The 23628-nt window shown below is 40.1% G+C and overlaps 4 protein-coding genes across 18 annotated transcripts in view; 2 read left to right on the top strand and 2 right to left on the bottom strand.

Moving 5' to 3' along the window:
- Window positions 1-380: 380 nt before the first annotated feature.
- Window positions 381-6746, top strand: LOC129453274 (serine/threonine-protein kinase 38). The gene is made up of 13 exons (XM_055217448.2): window positions 381-677; window positions 1212-1385; window positions 1471-1522; window positions 1599-1721; window positions 1855-1938; window positions 2025-2148; window positions 2577-2731; window positions 2913-3015; window positions 3092-3153; window positions 3232-3349; window positions 3425-3644; window positions 5447-5541; window positions 5681-6746. Exons 2-13 carry the CDS (start codon window positions 1255-1257, stop codon window positions 5818-5820), a joined length of 1407 nt encoding a protein of 468 aa, XP_055073423.1. The 5' UTR covers window positions 381-677; window positions 1212-1254; the 3' UTR covers window positions 5821-6746.
- A 746-nt stretch (window positions 6747-7492) lies between these two features.
- LOC141359365 (BTB/POZ domain-containing protein KCTD20-like) lies at window positions 7493-9972 on the bottom strand. Of its 3 annotated transcripts, none has more exons than XM_073861700.1 (8): window positions 9762-9893; window positions 9201-9370; window positions 8722-8883; window positions 8547-8649; window positions 8348-8468; window positions 8081-8278; window positions 7886-7996; window positions 7493-7813 (listed from the first exon to the last, which is right to left on the bottom strand). In XM_073861700.1, exons 3-8 carry the CDS (start codon window positions 8880-8882, stop codon window positions 7539-7541), a joined length of 969 nt encoding a protein of 322 aa, XP_073717801.1. In that variant the 5' UTR covers window position 8883; window positions 9201-9370; window positions 9762-9893; the 3' UTR covers window positions 7493-7538. The 3 variants fall into 3 exon arrangements, with proteins under 3 accessions (XP_073717801.1, XP_073717802.1, XP_073717800.1); XM_073861701.1 differs by having other exon boundaries at window positions 9201-9251; window positions 9762-9823; XM_073861699.1 differs by lacking the exons at window positions 9201-9370; window positions 9762-9893 and adding an exon at window positions 9926-9972.
- An 18-nt stretch (window positions 9973-9990) lies between these two features.
- The window catches only part of LOC129453270 (differentially expressed in FDCP 6 homolog), a 39810-nt gene continuing 26172 nt past the window's right edge, over window positions 9991-23628 (top strand). For 2 of the 13 annotated variants that reach the window (XM_073861688.1, XM_073861690.1), the window contains exons 1-3: window positions 10020-10053; window positions 12481-12642; window positions 13182-13304. The gene's annotated coding sequence lies outside the window, so the exon portion shown is untranslated. Of the gene's footprint in view, window positions 10054-12480; window positions 12643-12683; window positions 12837-13181; window positions 13305-19235; window positions 19830-20796; window positions 21151-23628 lie in introns of those variants that run through there. The other 11 variants (XM_073861686.1, XM_073861687.1, XM_073861689.1 and 8 more) reach the window with 11 other exon arrangements.
- Window positions 11031-22512, bottom strand: LOC141359363 (dihydropyridine-sensitive L-type skeletal muscle calcium channel subunit alpha-1-like). Its single transcript, XM_073861680.1, has 40 exons — window positions 22394-22512; window positions 20991-21130; window positions 20751-20903; window positions 19781-19986; window positions 19597-19700; window positions 19340-19485; window positions 19181-19262; window positions 18931-19091; window positions 18626-18851; window positions 18315-18522; window positions 18111-18231; window positions 17894-18008; window positions 17714-17813; window positions 17565-17634; window positions 17347-17479; window positions 17133-17262; window positions 16997-17056; window positions 16801-16907; window positions 16641-16728; window positions 16449-16556; window positions 16313-16365; window positions 16093-16239; window positions 15798-15999; window positions 15560-15718; window positions 15368-15478; window positions 15195-15278; window positions 15058-15105; window positions 14891-14917; window positions 14455-14478; window positions 14252-14371; window positions 14054-14119; window positions 13889-13980; window positions 13383-13670; window positions 13175-13271; window positions 12882-13086; window positions 12671-12804; window positions 12474-12599; window positions 12188-12396; window positions 12025-12106; window positions 11031-11946 (listed from the first exon to the last, which is right to left on the bottom strand). Exons 1-40 carry the CDS (start codon window positions 22495-22497, stop codon window positions 11740-11742), a joined length of 5043 nt encoding a protein of 1680 aa, XP_073717781.1. The 5' UTR covers window positions 22498-22512; the 3' UTR covers window positions 11031-11739.

The raw sequence follows: 23628 nt of genomic DNA, 5'->3' as shown, positions 1-23628 counted from the left end.
ATCATTAATTGAATTTCAATAATTAAAATAAATCTGTACATTTATTCAAACTGTTGCCGCACACCTGGATTAGGCTATATAAATGATATTGAATATATTTTGTATGTATGCATATGTATATATATATTATATATAATGTTTTTATGTATATTCTTTTTATCGATAGATTTATGTATTATAATTTTTTTAAATATACATGTATACAGGATAAATAATAGGTGTAACCTACAATAAAATGTGCAGATTAATTAAATTGAATGCTTAATATTAGATTGTTTTACATAAAACATACAAGCTAAAACGATACCTCATTTTAAAATAACTCTCTCTCTCTCTCTCTCTTTCTCTCTCTCTCTCTCTCTCTCTCTCTCTCTCTCTCTCTTTATGGGTGGAGCGTTTTATTTCATTTCTCCTCGTCATCAGTGAGAAAAGACAGAAGTTTAACAGAGAGATTCTTCATGTGTTGATGCTGGAATTCAACACCGAAACTTTAAACACATACAAGCCGTTTTCTTTTGTTTTCGATCAGTCTGCACGTGAAACTCTGAACAGTCTCCAGTTTTTCTTTTCTTTCTTGTTTTGGATGTCCCTTCATGCGTGTTTGCCAAGAGAAAGAGAATTGCGCGGAATCTCGTCCATTAAAAGTCACAGAAAGTCGCCGAGAGTCTCTATATCAGGTATTTATTCGGGGTTTTTCGCTCTTTGTTTAGTTTAAATGTGAAGTTTGATGCGTTGAGTAGTGGAACGCTGTCTGCTGACGTCACATCGTAGCTCCGCCCCGCATCTCTTGTTCCATAATTACACGTTCTGTATTTGCGTATCATATATCACATCTATTCGTACACGAATTGTGTACTTACATTTGTGATGCTGACTACATTGTGTGATGAAAGCGGTTCATAATCAAAAGTTTGGTTTAACAAATGTAAAATTATGATGATTACGTTCCACAGCATATGTAAGAAATGTCTTGTGTTTCAATGAAATGAATTTGATCATTTAATAAAATGCGTTTCTTTTTCTTTTGTCTGACTTTTATATTCATATATTCAGTTGATGTGTCACTCTTGTTGGTTAAACAGTAACTGTATTGTTTGTGAAAGCTCATCTTTGTTATTTGTTTTCAAATGCAAATCCTGTTGTGTGTTAATCTAAATTCTCATTATTACTAAAGCGTAATAATGTGTTGAACATTTGTGTTATTATATCAGTATATCTGCACCCCATATCTGTTTTGGTACTGTGTGGGTAACTATGGCGACCCGAGGCCACGCCTCCAGCTCATTAATGAGTAATCACACTAAGGAGCGAGTGACCATGGCCAAGGTCACGCTGGAGAACTTCTACAGTAACCTCATAGCCCAGCATGAAGAGAGAGAGATGAGGTAATCACAATGGATTCAATCTGGATTCTGAACTGAATTCAGTGTTAATGAATGTGAACGCTCACAATCTCTATTCTCTATACAGGCAACAAAAGCTGGAGAAGGTTATGGATGAAGAAGGACTGCCTGATGAAGAGGTGACACACAGACTTACAGTATGTAGAGTATATATGATGATCTGTGTGGGTCAGTGATGTATTTGTTGTGTTTCAGAAACGCATGCGACGTTCACAACACGCTCGTAAAGAAACAGAGTTTCTCCGACTGAAGAGAACCAGACTGGGTTTGGATGACTTTGAATCTCTGAAGGTGATTGGACGAGGAGCGTTCGGAGAGGTGACCACCAGTTTCGGTTTTATTACTGCTGAAATAAATGAATTGAAACTATCAAACCTCAGAAAGTAGAAGGTACAGAAATGATAGTTGAAGACATTCTTTTAGGTAATAAACGCGTTTCCGGTGTCTTCAGGTACGTTTGGTCCAGAAGAAGGACACGGGCCACGTTTACGCCATGAAGATTCTTCGTAAAGCCGACATGCTGCAGAAGGAGCAGGTGATTTTATTAAACACCACCAACAACATCTCATAACCATTTTTATTATCAAATAATGTAAATAAATCCGTCTGTCTGCGTGTCAGGTGGGCCACATCCGTGCAGAGCGAGACATCCTGGTGCAGGCAGACAGCTTGTGGGTGGTGAAAATGTTCTACAGCTTTCAGGATAAAATGAATCTCTATTTACTGATGGAGTTTCTGCCTGGAGGTGAGACAGTGTGATGTGAGATGCCCGGTACATATACTGGTGCTCATGAGATGTTGTGAGATGTTCAGGATGTCTGCTGGTGCTCATGAGATGTTGTGAGATGTTTGGAAAGTCTGCTGGTGCTCATGAGATGTTGTGTGATGGTCAGGATGTCCATTCATGCTCATGAGATGTTGTGTGATGGTCAGGATGTCTGCTGATGCTCATGAGATGTTGTGAGATGTTTGGGACATCTACTGGTGCTCATGAGATGTTCAGGACATCTGCTGCTGCTCATGACATGTTCAGGAAGTCTGTTGATGCTCATGAGATGTTCAGGACATCTTCTGCTGCTCATGAGATGATGTGAGATGTTCAGGATTTCTGCTGGTGCTCATGAGATGTTTGGGACGTCCGTTGATTCTCATGAGATGTTGTGATGTCTGCAGGTGACATGATGACTTTACTGATGAAGAAAGATACCCTGACTGAGGAGGAGACACAGTTTTATGTGGCTGAGACCGTTCTGGCTATAGATTCCATCCATCAGATGGGCTTCATACACAGAGACATCAAACCAGACAACGTCCTGTTGGACTCAAAGGTCACACACACGAATACACGCTGTCATTTACAACCGAAGTGATTATGTCATATAAACAAGAAGTGACTCAATGGCCACTTCCTAGGCTCTCTTCTGCTTTTGTTCATCCTCCGTCTCAGCGAGTGCTGTGATTGGCTGTGAAGTGTTTCATCACAGCTTATGTATGTATGCATGTTTTCAGGGTCATGTCAAGCTGTCTGATTTTGGTTTGTGCACGGGACTTAAAAAGGCTCATCGGACCGAATTCTACCGGAACCTAAGTCACAGCCAATCCAATGACCTGAGTGAGTGATGCACATGTTGTCATGACAACACATTTACCCTAAAATCCTATGTTATAGTAACACATTTTCCTCTCAGCGTTCCAACATATGAACTCCAAGAGAAAAGCGGAGACCTGGAAGAGAAACAGGAGACAGCTGGTGAGTGATTATAAGAGCTTCACTAATCGTTTATAAGTCACAGGAAGTGATGCATTATTGCTGCCCGGCCTCTTTTAGGCCTTCTCCACCGTGGGAACGCCAGACTACATTGCACCTGAGGTCTTCATGCAGACTGGCTATAATAAACTCTGTGATTGGTGGAGCCTCGGCGTCATTATGTACGAGATGTTGATCGGTACGAGCCAAAATGCAACACAAGAAGATAAATGTCAGTAATGTTCAGATTGACATCTGTGTCGTCCGTCGGCAGGTTATCCTCCGTTCTGCTCAGAAACTCCCCAGGAGACTTACAAAAAGGTGATGAGCTGGAAGGAGACGCTGGTGTTTCCTCCTGAGGTGCCGATCTCAGAGCGAGCTAAAGAACTCATCCTCAGGTTCTGCTGCGAAGCCGATCATCGCATCGGAGCCGCCGGCGTGGAGGAGATCAAAAGAAACGCTTTCTTCGAAGGGGTGGACTACGATCACATCAGGTGGGACAAATTCTCCAAACAGTTTGCTTGTTTTTGAATTCCTGGTGGTTTACTGATTAGGGGTGTAAGCATGGGCCGGTTACTGGTTTCAAGGTATACCGAGGTTTTAAACAGTCGAGGTTTTAAAACCACTAAAATGTTCTGTGATACCGTCTCCAAGGTATGAGCTGTGTTTATACAAAATTCATTAAATCATTAAGTCATGTGATTGATTTGATGTTTACATTTAATATACATTACGAAAAATATTATATATTTTTTTTAAAAGCAAATTATAATTTAAAGGCATTATTTTTACCTGCCGTTTCATACGGCAGAATTTTACTGTGGATTTACACCAGATGCGAGTTCAACGATTTGCCCGAGGAGATTACATACAAAGTCAATGCAAAGACGCGATCAGATGCGTCCCCGCGTGGGGCGATGCGAATGACGCGATATGGGTGGCCCTTTTGCCGTGAAAACACGCGCTATTCGCCTCAAACGTGTCTTCACTCAAGATGAAAATATTCAACTCGAGCGAAAAATTCGCTTGACACAAAGTTAAATCCCGTGAGTAATCTAGAGCGAGCAACGCGATTGCACGCTTCGCATTTGGTGTAAACCCACAGTTATACCGCCCCATGCCTACATGCGAGTATTGTGAAATTTTATTTGGCAATACAGGTCTCGAAATTGCTACCGTTTTGGTCGCGTTTTAGGAGCGTTTGTGCGAGTGCAAATGATTGTTGCTAATTTCTTTATAAAACGTTCACATATACTTTGAAATAATTAGCGAACATCTCATATAGACCAATAAAACTTTACACAGATATACACAAGTTTTGTGCTGTTTTTAGTTCGTAGTTAGAGCTGCTGCTACAGTTCACTCGGATTTCATTGAGAAATGTGATCGTCAAGTACACATTGACAACCCAACAATAAAAGTCCATTGAACATAATGAAGTTGACAGAAATATATACTTTTATAATAATAAATAATAAAAATAGTGACTTTATTTTATAAAAGTAATATAATCACACTCAAAAGATTTGTACTTTCAAGTTTTGTCATGCAGCACTTTGAGAAAAAATAAAAATGCAATGTTTTGATGAAAATTAATTTGTTTCATTTTTATTTTAGAAAAGATAAATGATTACATTTAATAAATTGATTAATTAATTTATTTTATTAAACATACTGATTGATAAGTCAAATGTAATTAACGTTTAAGTAAATGAAAAGTGAAAATGCAGAAAAATTTAAATAGAAATTGTAAAATTAGTAAAAAAAAATGTATATAACTGAATTCAAAATAAATAATTTAAAAATAACATTAAAATGTTTTTATAATGCCCCATAAATCTACACGTTCTAAGTATATAGCTTGTTTAAAAATGGGCCAAGCGCAAATAAGTGTGTGGCAAATAATTTAAAATCAAGTTTGATTGTTCAAGCTTTTAATCTTCAGGTGCTCCTAAAATTTTCAATGAATGCTCTTAAACTTTTACATTTGGGAGCACCAGTGCTACCTACTAAAAAGTAAATTTTGAGCCCTACAATATTGTATCATAATGCAAGAAATCATACAAGATTCTTGGTAGTTGGTTTGTTTGTAGTTTACATCCGGTCCACTAGATTCATTCTTCTTATCTCTAAACTTAAACAGTGACAGGAAGAACTTGCACACCATAATTTTTTTGCTAAGGTTTGCATGGAGGTTTTTTCTAAATGACTTTACAGTATCAAAATGTATTGCAACATATTGCATCGCATTGCATTTTCCTTATTATGGAGATGTTCTGATGATGGTTCTTTACAGAGAGAGACCTGCTGCCATCCCTATCGAGATCAAAAGCATTGATGACACATCCAACTTTGACGAGTTTCCAGAGTCTGACATCCTACAACCAACAAGTGAGACACAAGCATACTTCATAATACATTATCTATATGTAGCATCTTGTGCACAGTATGCATACTAAAGTAGTATTAGTAGCATGCTTTACATTTAATGTTATAATTATTAATGTGAATATGTTGTTGTTGTGTTTAGGTTCACCGGTGGCCACCAATCATCCTGAGTCTGATTATAAAAACAAAGACTGGGTTTTTGTAAACTACACGTATAAACGCTTTGAGGGTTTGACAGCCAGAGGAGCGATTCCATCATACATGAAGACTGGGAAAAGATGAACAGATCTTCATCTTTATTTTCTGCATAGATGAAATCCATCACGCCGTCTCAGATCATTTTATTGTTTTGTAGTAATGCTCGCTTCTGTCTCGGCCATACCAAAGAAAACATTTTTATCTGAGTCTGGTCATCTCCCAGCTGTCGCTCTGGACCTTAAAGAAACATTTTTGCACTGCTGGATAAGCGTTTCATTTTCCTCCATTATGGTTAGAATGTAGTTTTGTGGTGAGATGCTTTTTAATAGATCCAAAACACTTCTCTTTTTTGAGCTTTATAAACTTTTCATGTCTGCTTTTATATATAATATATATATATTTTGTGCCTTATAACTTTATATCTCGACAGATCACTATCATGCATTTTTTTTAATTGTGCTTTTATATTTTATTGACAAGTTATGGGTGAAATCCCATGAATGCATCGTAAGTGTTTGTGATCCGTGTTCATACTACATGGATGTTATATTGTTGTTGTTTTTTTTGCATGTGTTTGTGCCTTTTAATCTTCTTTGTTTTTAAGCTTTTATTGGTATGCAAGTTTGTGACTGAATTTGACTCTGATTTGACTTTCAAAGTTACAATCCGAGACGGTCACAGGGTACAGTGCTGTAAATGGGCCAAACATTCACTTTATAAACAAGTTGTATCGGTACAATTTATAAAGCATGAGCTGTAAAATATCTTGAATGTAAGGGTTGTGTCCTGATGGATTCTTGAAACATTTTCCAAATGTTTTTATATCTTTGCTGGCCAACATTCAGTGCTGGATCATTAAGAGATATTTTTATACAGATATGAGCTGTAGTTTAGATGAATGATGTGTGACTGGGGCAGATAAACAGAACTTCAGTATTAGCATCATTTCTTCATGAATGGAGATTCTGTTCAAATGTTTATGAACATGTAATAAAATGGACATGATACTTTCCAGTGTCATTTCTTTATTTCAAAATCTTTATTTACTAAAGATAGAAATCTACTTATAAAACTGTCATAATTTAAAATTTCATTTATCCAAGCAACTAACACGTAATATAAATGTTTTAAATCGGAATAGTGCGTTACAAAATTCCAAATAAAAAACACAATGTTTTCGCACAATGAATGTCTTTACAGCTCCATTTAAAGGGGACATTACAGGGTTTTTTTCAGACTTTTTATAAGATGTAAAATTAATCTTTGATGTCCCCAGAGTATGTATGTGAAGTTTATGCTGAAAATACCATATAGATCATTTATTATAACAAGTTAAAATTGAAACTTTGTAGGTGTGAGCAAAAATGTGCTGTTTTTGGGTGTGTCCTTTAAAATGCAAATGAGCTGATAATGCAAACACTGATCACCATAATGATGGTTTGTTGAAATTGAAACTATGGACTAAATGGGAGTGTCGTGGTTGGATAGTGCAGATTAAGGGGCGGCGTTATTATAATAAGATCCCCTTCTGACATCACAAGGGGAGCCAAATGTCAATGAGCAATTTTTTCACATGCTTGCAGTGAATGGTTTACCAAAAGTAATTTTTTTTTTTAGGTTGATAGAAGCAGTGGGGACCCAATTATAGCACTTTTATATTTTTATGATATGTCCCCTTTAACACATTTTAATGTTCACAATACTTTTCAGATTTTTACTGAAGAATATGCAAATATAAATAAATGAATACTCAGAATTTTGTCCAATGGTTCAGTTTACTCGTATCCGAATGAATACTTCAGTCACTGCTGAAGCACCTCAAGGGGCGGACCATTCAGACGATCCAACTCATCCACCTGTGGAGTGGGCGTGGCCCCAGGCCAAGTAGGCCCCTCCCCCAAAGCAGTGATGAGGTTTGGAACGCTCCTGCTGCGTACGCACTGGAAATCCACGTGTCTGCTTTTTCCTTCCTCTTTTTCCCAGGACAGCTGGATGAACGGACGCTGGACGTAGCTGTAGATGACCTCCGACTTTCCACCCGAACGCCGCTTCACTTTCTCCTTGCATGTGGGGTAACCTGAGACACGAGAGAGGAGGTAAGATTCTGTGACACACAGTGTTTTAAGTGTTTTAATGTGCCTCCGTTTACCCTCGATGCCGATCCGTATGTTTTTAAGGCCTCGCTCCTTCAGCAGGGCTTTTGCTACATCTCTGTTCTCGATGAACTTGAAGAAACGGAAGAGTTTGGTGCTGTACAAGACTACAAAGGTAGGAAACCATGTCAGAAATACAAAAACTCTGTTTCTATTTCTCCACAGCTTTTCAGTGTGTGTACAGCGCTCACTCTGGGAGTTTTCCTCTCCCATCGGTGGAGGATTGTCGCGATCCCAGTCTACAGTATCTTCATCCGTGAGAACCACGATACGACACTCTCTCTCGCCCTCCTGAGCGCTCGATACCATCGCTGGAACCAGATGCTCCTCCAGGAACGCCTCGAATTGACGCCGAGCGCCGTCATTGGACAGCTCGTGCAGCAGAGCACCTGATTGGACGAAAGATTTTTCACCACATGACTTTTTTACGTACGTGAACGTTTGTGTTTAAGACTTACTAAGGTCTCGGCATCTGACGGTGTTGTAATCAAAGTTGATACACAGATAATCGCAGGCTTCACGAAGTTCGGCCACAGATACGCCCTCGGGACACTGCAGCACACCGACCCGATAATAATCCTGAGCGAGAGAGATTAAACTATACTTTAATACGTTACATAAATTAATACAGAAAATAAAATTAGTTGATAAACGCACCAGAATGACTCTGAAGATGCTGGCACCGATACCCTCTGCGATCTCGTATTCACCTTTAGAGTTGGGCCGTGTGAAGCTGTGCTGACGCGCTCGACCGAACATTCTGAAAAATACACAAGCAGTTTATTTCAGTGCATTGCGTTTATAATGTGATCCGATAGGATGTGTTCAGTACCTCCCCAAAACTGTATCCGGGTAAGCGGTGAATACTGCAGGATCTACCACAAAATGAGTCCCATCAACCACTAGTGTGACCCGGTCATGTGATAATGGGCGTGGCTGTGTAGGCCGCACCTCTTTGGCGGCATCAGCCCCGCCCTCCGCTCCTGCTGACATCCTACACGCCGTAAATAAAGATTATAGGGATCTGAAAACGGTGTCATCATTTACTCACCCTCAAGTTGTTTTGTATAAAAAAATTCAGCTAAATATAAAGAAAGATATTTTTAAGAATGTTTGTAACCAAGCAGATTTGGGGCACCATTGACTTCCATAATAGGAATAAATAATGTTATGGAAGTGAATGGTGTGTTTAGGAGAACAAAGAAATGTATACAGGTTTGGATAACCTTGAGGGTTTTTCCAGTTTTCTGTGAACTATCCCTTTAAATTAGTTTTGAAAAGTTTTTATATTTGTGCAGAAACAGTATTTACCTGGTTTACGGGAGAAATGTGTCACAAGTCGAGTGTTTCTTGTCTGTAGACCTGGTAAGACAGTCAGTCTGTATGCCGTCAGGTGAACATATGGTACCCCTAATATTATAAACTCCTTACACCTGTCTGACTGGAGACTCATGGGTCCAGATTAACCCCACTGACCCGCTCTGAACCCACAACACATGCTTACAGTATATATAAGTCTATGTTACCCATTTAATTTAGTTTCATCTTCATAATCAAAAAGTACTATCATGGTGCTCTGATGTACTACTACAATAGCCAAATATTATATTATAAATGGCATTGGCTGATATTATAAATAATATATAAATATTAGAAATAGTGATGAATAAAAATCATATTTTGATTAAAACACATTCATACACCAAGGTACTATATTTAAAAATACCATGACCATCACACATGACCAAAACTACTGAGGCATCTAAATACAATAGATACATAAAGTTAATCCTAATCTAAATAAATATGTGCATGCTATATCTAATAACAATGGTAGTAATTATTTTGAGTTAGACTGGATTTAAGACTTACCTAAACGTTTAAATATTCTACAACAAACAACTAGATTACAGAGGAAACCCTGACTAGTAAGAGCTCATGAAATAAACGCGATTAATCATTGAATCAATAGAGTTGTGTGGTTTGTCATTTAAAAAATACAGTATTTTGTTTACCTATAAAATAGCTTTACTTACAGAGTCTCCCTGACGCGCGAGCGCTGTCCCATAATGTGCCGCGCAGTGCGTGCACGCGGATTAACCAACGTAATCCGCGGGAGTTTAGGCCGGTGACGAGTGTGACAGGCGCGCGCAGAGATGCTGAGGTAATGTTTACTTCTGAGTCTAGCTAACAAAAGCGGAGTTTTAAAAGTGTAAAAGTTTTATATGGATCTAGTTAATATTATTATAAGACTTCTTTTGATGACTAAGTTAACTTACTTCTTTGTGTTCCGTTTAATTTGTGCCGTGTAATATAACATTACCAAAGTAAATTAGTCTTCACGATAAGGGTTATAAAAATATAATCGATATTCAGGCATATATCAGGAAACAAATTATACATTTAAAAATCAAGATTAACTAAAACATGTTGAGTAAAACAGTGTTAATATTTTATTTATTATTTGCTATGTTGTTCTGTGTCAGTACATTTGATTTAATGCAAAACAACGTCACCCCAGAAGAATTACTTTCTTACAGTATTTTTGTCTTGTTTATGTATTAAAGTGCACCTATTTCATTGCTAAAACAAGGTTATTTTGTGTATTTGGTATAATAGTGTTTGCGTGGTTTATGGTTAAAAAACACATTATTTTTTCTACATACCATACATTTAGATCATCTCATCAATCTGAAAAGCTCTGTGTCCCTGATTGGCCAGCTAATCTGTACGTTGTGTTTGGTTGTGACTGTGACGTCAGCCGGAAATTTGACGCTCCCTACCATGTTTGAAAGATTCACTCACAATGCAATGTTAACAGGAGTTAACTTACAGGCTGTGAGTCAGAAGCGGGAGGAATTATGATAATGTCGTTCTTGTCTACGTCAACAAGCCCAGGAAGTAAAATGTTGCCTACAATCCGTGTCTGTTGTAGTCCAAGAAAAAAGATTTACGTTGGAGACGATAACTCGCGTCATCGTTTACTTTGGGGGTTGTACTTTTTGCATATTGTTAACATGTACTAATACACACTTAAGGGGGTCGCACACCAGACGCGACAGGTGGCGCCTGTCCGCGCTGCCCAGCAACGACTCAGGAAGTTGCTCAAATCCCTGTCGCGCCACAGAGTGCCACTCACAAATCATTAACGATTAACATTGGCTGCTAACGTATATTTTGCATTTTGAAGTAGACGCTATCTGATGATGCTCGCGCTATTTAATGTGCATTTCCAGTTTACGATGCCTCCGAGTTGTCCTAGAGGCGCTGAGCTGTGTGGCCGGTGTGCGACCCCCTTTACACACCAAAGGAAATCGTGAATCGGACGATAGGTGCTAATATAATGCAATTACAGATTAATTTAAAACTTGAATGAAATAAGTGAGTAGCGCTGTGAACATCGTCTGTTGAATTAATTCAGCGCAGGCCTCAAAGTGGATAAGTAGTGGCTAGCTCTGCATTAGCTGTACACTTATTATTGCTATGGATTGTGGGATTGAAGGAGTGCACTTGACAATGTCCACTGTGACACTACTACAAATGAATGCCCCCTCAAATAGTGCCCTATATAAGTGTATAATAGGCTATTTTGGAAACAGCAAATGTTTTTCGACATTAGACGTAGTCATACCTTAACATAATAGCCTGGCCAAAATTGGCCCATGTTCTATCATGTATTTTGACAGTGGAAAGTAATTTTGTGTACATTTGTCATCAAATATTGAAAAAACTACTATCTGTCAACTTGTCTGGGACAAGTCAAAACACTTTGGCAGTTCTCACAGCTGTATTCTGAGTCCTGTTGATCCAATAAAGTCTCTATGGTTCATCCAGTGTCCTCAGATGAACATTACACTTGGCAGTGCGTAACGTCTAACTGACAGGTTACTGTGTCTTTAAACATTTCTGAATGTCCTTGACGTTTGTTAAGAATGGCTGCTGAGATCCTCTCCAACACGTCGACATCTATGCGCAGTGCTTCGGCCAACTCTGCCTTTGTTACGGATACAAAATAGGAGTCGCAGGCCAGACTCTCCAAACCTCCAGCAAACAGAGTCTGAGAAACAAACACAAAAATACTTGAAAATCACTCCAGATGATGAAAATACGTTTTTACACAGCCGTGTTATTTCACCTCTTGTATAAGAAAGTCAGCTGCACTGATAGGACCGTAATGGCTGCATGCCCTGTTGCCTGATGGGAAGTGTAGTTCATATCTACCAGACCGAGAGAGAGAGCTTTATTATGACAAAATCATTATTATAATATGACCAAAACTTATGTCATGTTGTATGTACCTCTGTATGCTCCTGGTGTTGTTTGTGTTGTTGTTGTTAAAGTTGGCATGATAATTCAGATATGAGGGTGAGCCGGGTGAAGCTTCAGTCTCCTCTGGTTTACTGTCTGCGATCTGTAGGGGACGCTGGCTGGTCACCTGGGTTGGCATAGGGGTTCCTCTCCTCATACTGAATGGATCCACATGATTGCCAAAAAGGCCACCTGCTCTCTGTTGTCACAATGCGAGAGAAGTGAGAGACAGCTGATGGTAAATGAAACTATTTTTGTTTTCCGTTCTCCACCCACCCTGTAGATCCCCTCTTCTGCAGCTTCATCCATGGCCCCGTCCATCTCATCCTCATTGAGAAGATCTCCAGAGATCGCCCGATGAAGCTCTGGGGCGGCTTCATCCTCGATGCTCCTCAGACCCGCCTGACAGAGACAAGCTAATGATTACAGACTGCCAGATCATGAGGTTATAGACATGAAGAGAGATGTGTCACCTGTATCTCTGTGGTGTTTTTGTTCTTCTTGTTTGGTCGGTATCCGTAGTATTCCTCCTGACGCTTCATGAACTTCCTAAAGTGATCCTGGATCAGGAACGTGGCGTAAAACTTTCCCACCGTGACCTCATCATCTGTAATCAACAGACGATATTATTACTCATGAGTAATGTGATTTTAATTCAGATTTTTTTTACACACGATCACTGACCTCCGATTGGTGGAATGACCTGGTCCAGCAGTTTCATACTGGTGCGTTTCCAGATCTGCTTAATAATCGCCCGCAGCTCCTCATTGGCCTTTTCAAAATTACCTTCGGTTTTAATTTTCAGTGCCGTTCGGACCAAAGCGAACAGCGTGGCATTAAACGTTACTGTTCCGTCGCTGTTTAGTGGCATGTTCATAGAAATTAATCTCTGAAAACAGACATAGCAACAGAAGTTGATGATCATGTTGTTGGAGAGCTGAGAGTCAATGCATGTGTTTAATATGAATTTATCTCACCTTGCAGGCAACACGGTGAGGGCAGAACTTTCCGAACCCAAGAGGCGGCTGGATTCTCCTCAGCAAAGTCACAACATCCAGGTGTTTAATGCGCCCCCTACAGGACATCACCATACAAACACAACTGATGGTACTTGTTGAATTGTTGTCGCAAAACCTTTTACAAAACCCAGAAAACCTTTCACAAAAATATAAAATGTTGGCTTACGTGGCCTCAGGGTCATATTCAGCCCAAATCTTCTTAAACTCATCCAAATGATGCGGCCCCAGAATCGACCAATCACGGGTCAGATAATCAAAGTTGTCCATGATCACAGCCACAAACAGGTTAATGATCAGGAAAGCACACAGCATGTAAAAACTCATGAAGTACAAAACGGCAAATCCAGAGCCGCAGGTGTACTCCTCTCCGGGCAGGTAATCTGATTTTGGGTCACAGCGCTGACCGTACAAACAGCCCAACATGATTTCTTGCCATGCTTCACCTGTGGCAGACCTGGGGACAGGTATATCTTTTCAGAGCCTGTGTACTCATAAGGTACCTTTACATGCAGCCAAATAATTGGTTTGTAATGGTATTAATTGTATTGTGCATGTAACCATAGCCATAGTGTTATGGGAGTGCTTTCATTGCACCAAAATCCAACTGTGGCTTTGTTGGTAATGTTCTATATATAAACGCAACACAGTAAAACTTTCACACCAGTGTCTTACCTGAACAACAGGAGCACAGCCTGAGGAAACGTCTGAAAGTTATTGTTGCGGTTAATCACAGTTCCATCTATTAGTGCAATCTTTCCGAACACCTGACAGAACAGACACGTTATTAGATTTCAATCTGACGCCAACCCCATATATAACTCTGAGTGTGTGACGTACCTGCATGCCGATGACAGCGTAGATGAAGAACAGCATGACAATGAGAAGCGCCACATACGGCAAAGCCTGAAAACAGATTCACAGCAACCTGCATTCAATTTCAAGGTATCTTACAATTTCTATTTTTGTGGATACTCTTCTGCTGAATTACTCTCCTATTTATTTGTGATTATATTTTCATAAAAAAACATAATAGACCTGGAATGATTTGATGAAGGTCCACAGCAGATTCCGAATCCCCTCGAAACGATTCAGCAGTTTTACCAGACGCATGACACGGAAGAGTCGGAATAATGTGATAGACACGCTTATATTCTCCTAAAGAAAGAACAAACACAAGTGAAGCCTTCAGATAACACCAATGCAGATCCTCTTAGTGTAAATGCCCAATCTGGACTTACGTCTGTTGCCACAGAGTTCAAATCCTGAAACGAGAGAAAATGGATGTAAATAATCTTACACGGGTGTTTGCAAAAGCCAAGCGATTTAGTACACAAATAGTAAGTCTGAACATTTCTACCCTACTGAAAAATCCAGCTAAGACCAGCATACGCTGGTATCTGGTTTTAGCTGGATTAAGGTGGCAGTAGCTGGTTTAAGCTGGTCCTCCCAGCCTGGCAAAGCTGGTCAAGCTGGTGGGTCAGCTGGTCTTCCAGCCTGACCAGCTAAGTCCAGCTAGACCAGCTTAAAAAGTGACCAAAACACAGCTAGACCAGCTTGCTGCACCAGCAAAACCAGCTAAAACCAAGCTGGGAAACCAGCTCACCAGCTTATGCTGGTCTAAGCTGGATCTTTCAGTAGGGTAATACATTAAGAGAATGCTGAAACTACACCTACGTCTGGTGTCACTGTTCCGTTCACAGCCTGAAAAGAGAGAAACTGATGTCAGTCTGCAAACACGAAGTGATTTTGGTATTTAGTATCTGTACTGTTGCAGAAATGCTGGATAATATAATCAGGTTTGTATAATGTTTCAGTGTAAAAAGATGTTTGTGGATATTTACAGGACATCCAGTAAGACAGTACAATCCACCCTGTTTCTCAAGAGCTGTCTGAAAAAAGGAAGTTAAGGTTAAGTTTAATCTTGATGTGGAATAACACGAAGAATGTGGATTCATTGCTTCACACCAATGAAACTTACACCAATTTCACTTAGTATGACGTCAACAATGCTGCCAACCACGATTATGAAATCAAAGACGTTCCAGGCATCGCCGAAGTAACCCTGTCAGGATGAAATACTCTTATTAAATGCAGTACTAGTATTAATACTTAACCATTTATTTTTGGTAGTGCTCTGCACCAGGGACTCACCTTGGCTTTGAAGGCACCGAGTTTGAGGATCATCTCCACTGTAAATAGGACAGTGAAGATGATGTTCAGCATATTGGCCAGGTAGTCGATGTGATCCGACTGTTTACAGTGCTGAAGGACAAAAAGTGTGAAACACAGTTAGGATCCAACAGATGACAGGATTTATCATCCTCATTTCTACGCGTTTCTCACCTGCATCCCTAGACACATGGTGTTGAGCATGATGAGGAGAAACATCAGGTACTCAAAGTAACAGGAAGTGACGATGTACCACACCTGGTACTGATACGGGTTCTTAGGGATGTAACACCTCAGTGGTCGGGCCTTCAGGGCATACTGAACACATTGGCGCTATAACAAACACATACATATGTGTTATAATCTGGAGTCATGTTACATCATGTATGAGTCAGTTAGGGGTGTGTGGTACCTGGTTTTTATCCAGCTCACAGTTTTTGTACTCCTGCTCTCCCTGTTCCTGAAAGGTGACGATAACAAAGCCCACGAAGATGTTCATCATAAAGAAGGCGATGAGGATTAGGTAGACAATGAAGAAGATGAATATCCCAATGCGGTTGTTGTAAATTGGGCCCCTGTCCTCCAGATTTGAGTCGATGGCTTTATACAACAACCTATACACACAAACGTGATGTCATTTTGATATGACTAAAGGAAATCAAATACTGGGATGGCATGAGGGTGAGGATTGGCATGTAGTCTCTTACTTTGGCCAGCCTTCAAATGTTGACGCCGTGAAGAGAGCCAGCATGGCGTTCAGAATGTTATCAAAGTTTAAGTCGCTGTTCATCCACTCGCGCTGACTAAGCACCATGTCATGAAGAGTGTTTTCCTGGTGTTTTATAAACGTTCCCCTAACAGAATAAAAATCACATCGGTCATTTAAGTTCTTCACTTAATGGATAATGAGCAAATGTTCATTCTTACCTGCATTCCACCTCTGTCATTTTAAGTGGGTCTGTGCAATAAAAAAATTTCCCCTAAAATAAGACACAATCATAAGAACATCATCACATAGAAACTTAATTTGTAGATACAGAAGATACAGTATAAGTTCTCTGACCTTGAAAAGCTGAACCCCGATGCAGGCAAACATGAAATCCAGGAGCATTGTGACTAAAACGATGTTGCCGATGGTCTTGATGGCTACGAACATACACTGGACCACATGCTAACAGAAACCAAAGATAGGCAGATTGACTGAGAAACATTGATCTCGCAGTAAAACTGTAAACTAGTCTCGTAGATGACTCACCTTCAGACCTTTGGCTCTGTTTATGGCTCTTAAAGGTCTCAACACTCTCAAGACCCTGAGGATCTTAACCACTGAGATGGCACTTGACCTGCAGAGAAACACAAAGATCAGCAAGAATATTGAAAATCTCTTCTTACACTATCTGAAGGTTCTTACTTACTCCATTCCCATGGACAGCAGGGAAACACCAACCACAATCAAGTCTAGTATGTTGAACGAGTTACGGCAGAAAGAGCCAGTGTGTAAGAAGGCACCGTATGTGGTCATCTACAGGTGACAGAGGAACACTGAACAGATCACACAAAATCCCCCTGAAAATACAACCCAACTCCTGTTCCTCCGAACTCTAATCTCACCTTCAACACGATCTCTGCTGTGAAAACTGAGGTAAAGACAATATCAGCATAGGCCAGGACCTGCGGTGCAAGAGAGGCGGCAGTTAAAGGCAACGTCAGGTGCATATGGAGAAGTGTAAACCTGTATATCGTTTACCTTGTTCCTAAAGGAAACTGGGTCGATGGGGTCTTCTGCAGCCAATGAGATGCTACTAAGCAGGATGAAGAGGAGGATGATGTTGGTGAAGGTGGTGGCATTGATGATGCGATGGCAGAGTTTGCGGAACCTGAGTGGAGATTAACCCTTGGTATAAAGCCCAAAATTATTCAGTCATTGTGTATTGGAGTTTTGTGTGATAGTGAGATTTTACTTATTCTGCGGGCCAAAGATAAAGAAGGAACTGGCCTCTGGCATGGGCACCACTGTTTCCTTCAACTGCAGATCTGCCATTGGACGAGGCCGAGGACTGCTGGGAATCTCTGGCTCTTCCTCTTCATCATCACCTAGACAATAAGTAAAGGTGTCAGGCATGAGATTATTCAAAATGTTGAATTTAACCTGTTTCCTACTGTGACCTTCCTGCCTCACCTGGAAAATCAGCCGGTGGAAATGGATCTTTAATCTCGTTCACATTTGATTCGAATTCATCCACTTTGAGCTGCAAAAATACAACATCAATCAAGCAGATTGATTTAACTAAGCAGTTTTAAGGTTTGAAGTACTTTTTGACATATCACCTTAGCTGTAGTGGGAATTCCTTCAATCTTGGCTCTCTGCTCGGCAAGTTTCTTTGCCAGCAAAGTCTTCTCCTCTTCACCCTTATCAGGAAGATTTTCTCTGCCAAGAAAGAGATGAACACCAGAAATGTTTCTGGTGCTGACATCGTTTTCCTCTGCTCTTTGACCCGTGTCACTCACCTTAGAAGCTTTTTGCGTATCTTCTCTTCTGCCTTCTCTTTCTGGGCAGATGTTAAGCTCTCAGCCTCTGCCAAGTTATCCACCGCAACAGCCAAGAAGACGTTCAGGAGGATGACTGTAGTTTATTACTCAAGAAAATTACAGTCTTGATGTCACAGGGTAATTATACACACAGAACTGTCTACTGCAAAAATAAATAATTCTTTAATATGGATACAGTTTCCACAGATGAACAGAATAATGAAGTAAATGCTGACTAGGATTCCAGGCATTGATGGACCTCCATGAGCCATGATTCCATCATACATGACAGAGTTCCAGTCTTCACCTGTCATGACCTAAAATCAAGAGAAAGATTTACTAAGAGCTTCTGGGAATCTAATCTTAGCTAAACCGCTTGCGAATCATAAATATAAATCACCTGGAAAACGGTGATGAGCGCCTGAGGAAAATTGTCAAAGTTGCTACGGCGCACACCGCCATCAGGAAAATTAAACTTTCCGCCAAACACCTGCATGCCGAGCAGAGCAAAGATGACTATGAATAGGAAGAGGAGCAGCAGCAAGGAGGCGACGGAGCGCACCGAGTTTAAGAGCGACGCCACAAGATTACTGAGGGCTGTCCAATACCTACAACACAAACACAATTCAACTCAGGACAAGACGGTTCGGACTCTTCTCAGTTAGTTTTCAATCCTTACACAATTTTGTGATTGTGTCAAGAATCAAGTACCTGGTGATTTTGATGAGACGCAGCAACCGAATGCATCGCAGTACAGAGATCCCCATGACAGACATGACATCCATACGTACGAGAATGAGCTCCATGACCCCCACAGACACCACAAAGCAGTCAAAACGATTGAAAAGAGATATGAAGTAAGATGGCAACCCCATTGCATACATCTTCAGAAACATCTCCACCGCGAACAGAGACAGCAGCACCTTATTTGTGTTGTCTGTGAAAAGCAATGGTTTTTAGGTGACTAAAGCTGATCATTGACTAATGAATAGTCATCAAATAAGAATAATGTTAACCTTGGAAGTTAGTGAGGGCCTGGGACTGCTGATGGTGCTCGGTTGCGATGGCCAGGGTGTTGAAAGACACCAGCAATATCACCAGCCAATAAAAGAGCCTGGACTTCACCCAAACCCGACACTTCCTCCTGAAAAAACGGTTCCAGCGACGTGCGTGACGACTGAAAAACACAAACACGCACAGGAACCCAAAGCATGAAAGTCTTCCTGGAAATAAAGTCATTCCCATCAGTTTTTTTGCTGTACTCACACATAAAACATGAGTTTGTTTAGTGCATCCAAATCATAGAGACTTTCTGTTTCAGATCCGTCCTTCTGCAGTGGAAGAAGACCTGTGAAGATCCAGACAATCACACAGAGGACAATCTCAGAATTTATGACACCTGTAGTCTATGGGGTGTGTGAATACCATGGCCTTCAAGGTCGTTGTCCATGATCTCAGCCTGTGTGATCCACTCCATGTATCCTTTCAGATCCTCATCTAACTGTTGTCTTTCCCTCAGCTGCTGATATTCTCCACTGCGGGAACTCTTCTCTCTCTCCTTAGTGAACTCACTGACCACAGAGGAAAAATTCTTGAGGCAAATCTACCCGTCAACTACTTTGAGTATTTTGAAACATCATGACTAATTCTGTTATGAGCTAATGTCTGATGTTTGTACTGACCCACACAAAACTCCCAGAACCAGATTGAGGATGAAGAATGAGCCCAACAGAATCAGGGTGACAAAATACAACCAGGGCCACTCCATTCCGATCGCATCATTCACCTGTATAAAACAAAACCTGCTGTCAGATCTCAGTCAAGCGTCTGAGAATAACTTGTTAGGATCAGATCAGGTTTACTGACCCAGTACAGAACATCTGTCCAACCCTGCGTGGTGATGCATTGGTATACGGTGAGCATGGAGAAGCCGAGATTATCAAAGTGAGTGATGCCGTTATTTGGCCCAGGCCAACCCTTGCGACACTCGGTCCCGTTCAGAGTGCATCGTCGACCGCTACCAGTCAGAGCGCATGGAGATGGCTTCTCATTCTCCACTGTTGCAATAATATCTGTGACAGAACAAAGCGCAGACAATTAGCTAAAATAATTTTATTATATTACTTTTTAATTGTTATTAGCAATTGAATTGTGACCACACAAAAGTATTAAACATTTTCTGAAATCTTTTTGAACTTTTTCAGACGTCTGATGAAGAGCCTTGGTTCTTGAAATGTCACACACTACGCATATTTTGATATGTTTGGAGCTTTGGTGTGCCGATTTTACATTTACTTCTCTTACTTGATTTTTGGTCTTGCACGCATTTGAGGTTAATCAAATCAATCATCAAAGATGGCATAATATCATTGTCAAACAAAACATTTCAAAGAGTTTGTTAGGTTGGTTGAATACTTTGCGTTTACTCTCCTAGGAGAACTTTTGGCATTTTTCCACTGTGTTGTACGACTAGGCTCGGCTCGCTTTACTTTAGCTCAGTTTGCTTTTTCACTGCAGTTTAGTACCGTTTCAAAGTGGGTGGGATTATAGACATATCTTTATAGTTGCGCTGCCTCTACTACCGTGAAATAACCGTAAACACAGCACAGGAGCATTATCGATGGACTTGTTTTCTTGATTCTCTGCATGTGTTTGGGAACTCATACTACAAAGCGATGACATCACTTGTTTTGCTCAACGGTGAAATCTTGGGTTTAGAAATAACGCTGGTATGTGATCTTATGAACATATGTCCATTAAAAATTGCTCAGACATTTCTTTTTAAAGGTCCAACTATTCATCATCTCTCAAACAGGAATGAATAGATCTATCTCACCTGTGCCAGTGTAGTAACATGTCTTATGCATTTTGCATTTGAAAAGCTCCAGGCCAATAATGGCGTAAATTGTGACCATGAAGAAAACCAGCAGGGCGATGTGGAACAGAGGCAGCATGGACTTGAGAATGGAGCTCATGACCACCTGCAGACCTGGAGGAGTCATTACACTTTGATGAGCACACATCCATGAGGATTCGACTAGAGAGATGTCAGCAGAAACAGGTGACGATAACTTACTGGGGACCCCGGAGACGAGACGCAGGGGCCGCAAGACTCTGAATGCTCTCAGGGCCTTCATATTGAACCCTCCTTTCTGTTCCACTGGAGCCTCCACACCGCTGATGTTATTGATGAAGTCCACCACGATGGTGAACAACCTGAGAGAGATCACAACACGGTCAGTGCATAGCATACTGTACACACGTTTGTGAACACAAATTCTTCTGGCTAACCATCCTCAAAATCATGTTAATGTACAGATGTACATCAATTATTATGTACAGAAATGTGTCATTCAAAGAGAGATACAGTGGGCATTAGCTTAAAAAGTTTTCTTTAATAGCTAGTTGTTCACTTGAGGTCTGGTACCACCTTAGAAATACTAAGAACTAGGGGTGTAACAAAACATCGATATGGATCGATCCATAAAATTTTGCAATACGATGTGTCACTAAAATTTTTTAGATACGATGCATCGATTACATTTTTAACAATCTGATAAATTGATTATTTACCGGTACGGTAATAAAAACAATTACTGTACCGTTTTCGATACGGTACAATGAATAATTGATGGTATGATGCATCGATTAAATTTTAAACGATGCAATGCATCGATAGAATTTTTACGATACAATGTATCGATTAAATTAACGATACTATGCCTTGTTGTGTTGTCAGTATGTTGCGTCGGTTTAAAGAAAAGATTGGGATACGATTCACCGGTTGCATTTTTCTAGCAATATGATGCAACGGTTAAATTTCTAATGGTATGATGCATTAATTTAATTTCTAAAGGTACAATCAACGCCACATATAAAATATCGATATGAGGGACCTGTATTTCAACACTCTGCATCCTCATTCCTTGACGTAACGTCTATCTACGCATTTCCGCCAAATCGCGCATTTTCGTTTATTTTCATGGGCTAGTGTCAGCAAGTGAATTCAATGCAGCAATAAAGTGGTTGTAGCAGCGAAAACGTGTGAAAAATGAAAGTGGCAGAAGATGTTGTGACTGCTATCGGATGCAAATTGTGGGTTTGGAAATATTTTGTATTTGGAAAATAAATTGACAAACAGATTGGCAGTTTAGGTTGTTGTTGTAAATGTTCCAATTTGGACAGAGATTGTGCTAGGAGTTTAAACATTAAACTCAAAGGAGTTTAATGTTCATGTTATATATTTTGGTTGCATTCGTGAGTTATTAAAAATGGCACGTAATATAAAAGTATTGATAAATGTAATCGAAATGTAATTGCATTAAAGAACCGTTTGATGTATCGATAAATATTGCATTGCTGGTGGAGATCACAATACTGTATCATATCGCAATGAACTTTCCTATTTACACCCCTACTAAGGACAGAAGGCATTTTTGTGTATTTGTGTAGTGTTGTGCATCTGTCGTGTGTGTTTACCCCATTGTCACAATGACAAAATCTAATATATTCCAGCAGTTTCGTAAATAGGCATCGGCGTGAAAAAGAAATCCATATGCCACGATCTTCAGGAAACATTCCATAGTGAATATGATGAGAAAAATATACTCAAGACTCTCCTGCGAACACACACACAGAAAAACATTCAGATGAATGAAGCTGTCAGCACACTAACACTCTCTGAGCTATTTGGTGTCTGTGGTGGCTTTCTAGTTTTGTTTTGACTTTGCAAATCTGTCTTGGCACGTACATTCTGGCAGATATCCATACGGACACACTTATGGTTTAGTGAGAATGTGGTGAAGAGATGCTACAATCTGACGCTCTCCTCTGGCTTCATAGGAAGCATTCAGAAAAGGACTCTTAAACACTGAGAACTTTACAGGTGACATGACACCTACTGTTATTATAAGCTTCATCAGAAAACTAACCATGAATTATCATACAAATACTCTGTCGTAAAGCAGATTAACAAAACTAACAAACCAGCGCATTCTTCAGTTAATACTACAGTGATGAGAATGTGCAGGAAGCGTACGGTTAGCGTGATGCTAATTTTAAAACGAACGGGTTACGTTCACATCACCTGTTTCATTCAATCACATGTGTCAAGGTCACAACACACAAACACTTACAGGGGTTTAGTGAAATAAATACACCCATCAATCATTCTACTGAAAGCATTTTAAATATAACTTTACAAAAGCATGTAGCTGGACTTCACATGTGGCATTCAGAAGTTTTCTGCTCTATATAATCTAAAGATAAAGGTTTATATGAGGGCAAAGACTATAGGCTGAGTCTATGTGTTAGGATGAATATTATGTTTCAAGGTGAAGATTCTTTTTGGGATGCTATGTATATGCTATGTTTTAAGGGTGTCTATAGGCCAGTGCTTCCCGGTCCTGGTCCTCGGGGCCCCCCTCCAGAGGGTTTTGGATGTCTTCTTGTTTAACACACCTGATTTAACTCGTCAGCTTGTTAGGGAGACATGTTTACCATTTTGGAGGAGGCTGATAAAGTGAATCAGGTGTTTTAAATAAGGAGACATCTAAAATTTTCTGGCAGGGGGGCCTCGAGGACCAGGATTGGGAAGCACTGCTATAGGCTGAGGGTGGAGTCTATAGGTTGAGGTGTGTAAGGATGAAACTTATAAACAATACACTGTAAAACGTGAAAGTTGGATTAATAAAAAAAATAATTAATAAAATGCA

The sequence above is a fragment of the Misgurnus anguillicaudatus genome, chromosome 23 (genome assembly GCF_027580225.2).
Source record: "Misgurnus anguillicaudatus chromosome 23, ASM2758022v2, whole genome shotgun sequence".
Classification (NCBI taxonomy): domain Eukaryota; kingdom Metazoa; phylum Chordata; class Actinopteri; order Cypriniformes; family Cobitidae; genus Misgurnus; species Misgurnus anguillicaudatus.
This window is presented reverse-complemented; position numbering and strand designations above follow the sequence as displayed.

What these genes read in the sequence shown, in the direction of transcription:
- LOC129453274 (XM_055217448.2), top strand. Translation starts at nt 1,255, where the DNA reads ATGGCGACCCGAGGCCACGCCTCCAGCTCATTAATGAGTAATCACACT. An exon ending in AAGGACTGCCTGATGAAGAG is followed by an intron (nt 1,523 to 1,598) that starts GTGACACACAGA and finishes GTTGTGTTTCAG; the next exon opens with AAACGCATGCGACGTTCACA. An exon ending in ACGTCCTGTTGGACTCAAAG is followed by an intron (nt 2,732 to 2,912) that starts GTCACACACACG and finishes GCATGTTTTCAG; the next exon opens with GGTCATGTCAAGCTGTCTGA.
- LOC141359365 (XM_073861699.1), bottom strand. Translation starts at nt 9,957, where the DNA reads ATGGGACAGCGCTCGCGCGTCAGGGAGACTCT. An exon ending in CGTCAGATGCCGAGACCTTA is followed by an intron (nt 8,279 to 8,347) that starts GTAAGTCTTAAA and finishes TCGTCCAATCAG; the next exon opens with GTGCTCTGCTGCACGAGCTG. An exon ending in GGGAGAGGAAAACTCCCAGA is followed by an intron (nt 7,997 to 8,080) that starts GTGAGCGCTGTA and finishes CTACCTTTGTAG; the next exon opens with TCTTGTACAGCACCAAACTC.
- LOC141359363 (XM_073861680.1), bottom strand. Translation starts at nt 22,497, where the DNA reads ATGGAATGTTTCCTGAAGATCGTGGCATATGGATTTCTTTTTCACGCC. An exon ending in GTTCTGGGAGTTTTGTGTGG is followed by an intron (nt 19,486 to 19,596) that starts GTCAGTACAAAC and finishes CTCTGTGGTCAG; the next exon opens with TGAGTTCACTAAGGAGAGAG. An exon ending in ATACGCAAAAAGCTTCTAAG is followed by an intron (nt 17,814 to 17,893) that starts GTGAGTGACACG and finishes CTTTCTTGGCAG; the next exon opens with AGAAAATCTTCCTGATAAGG.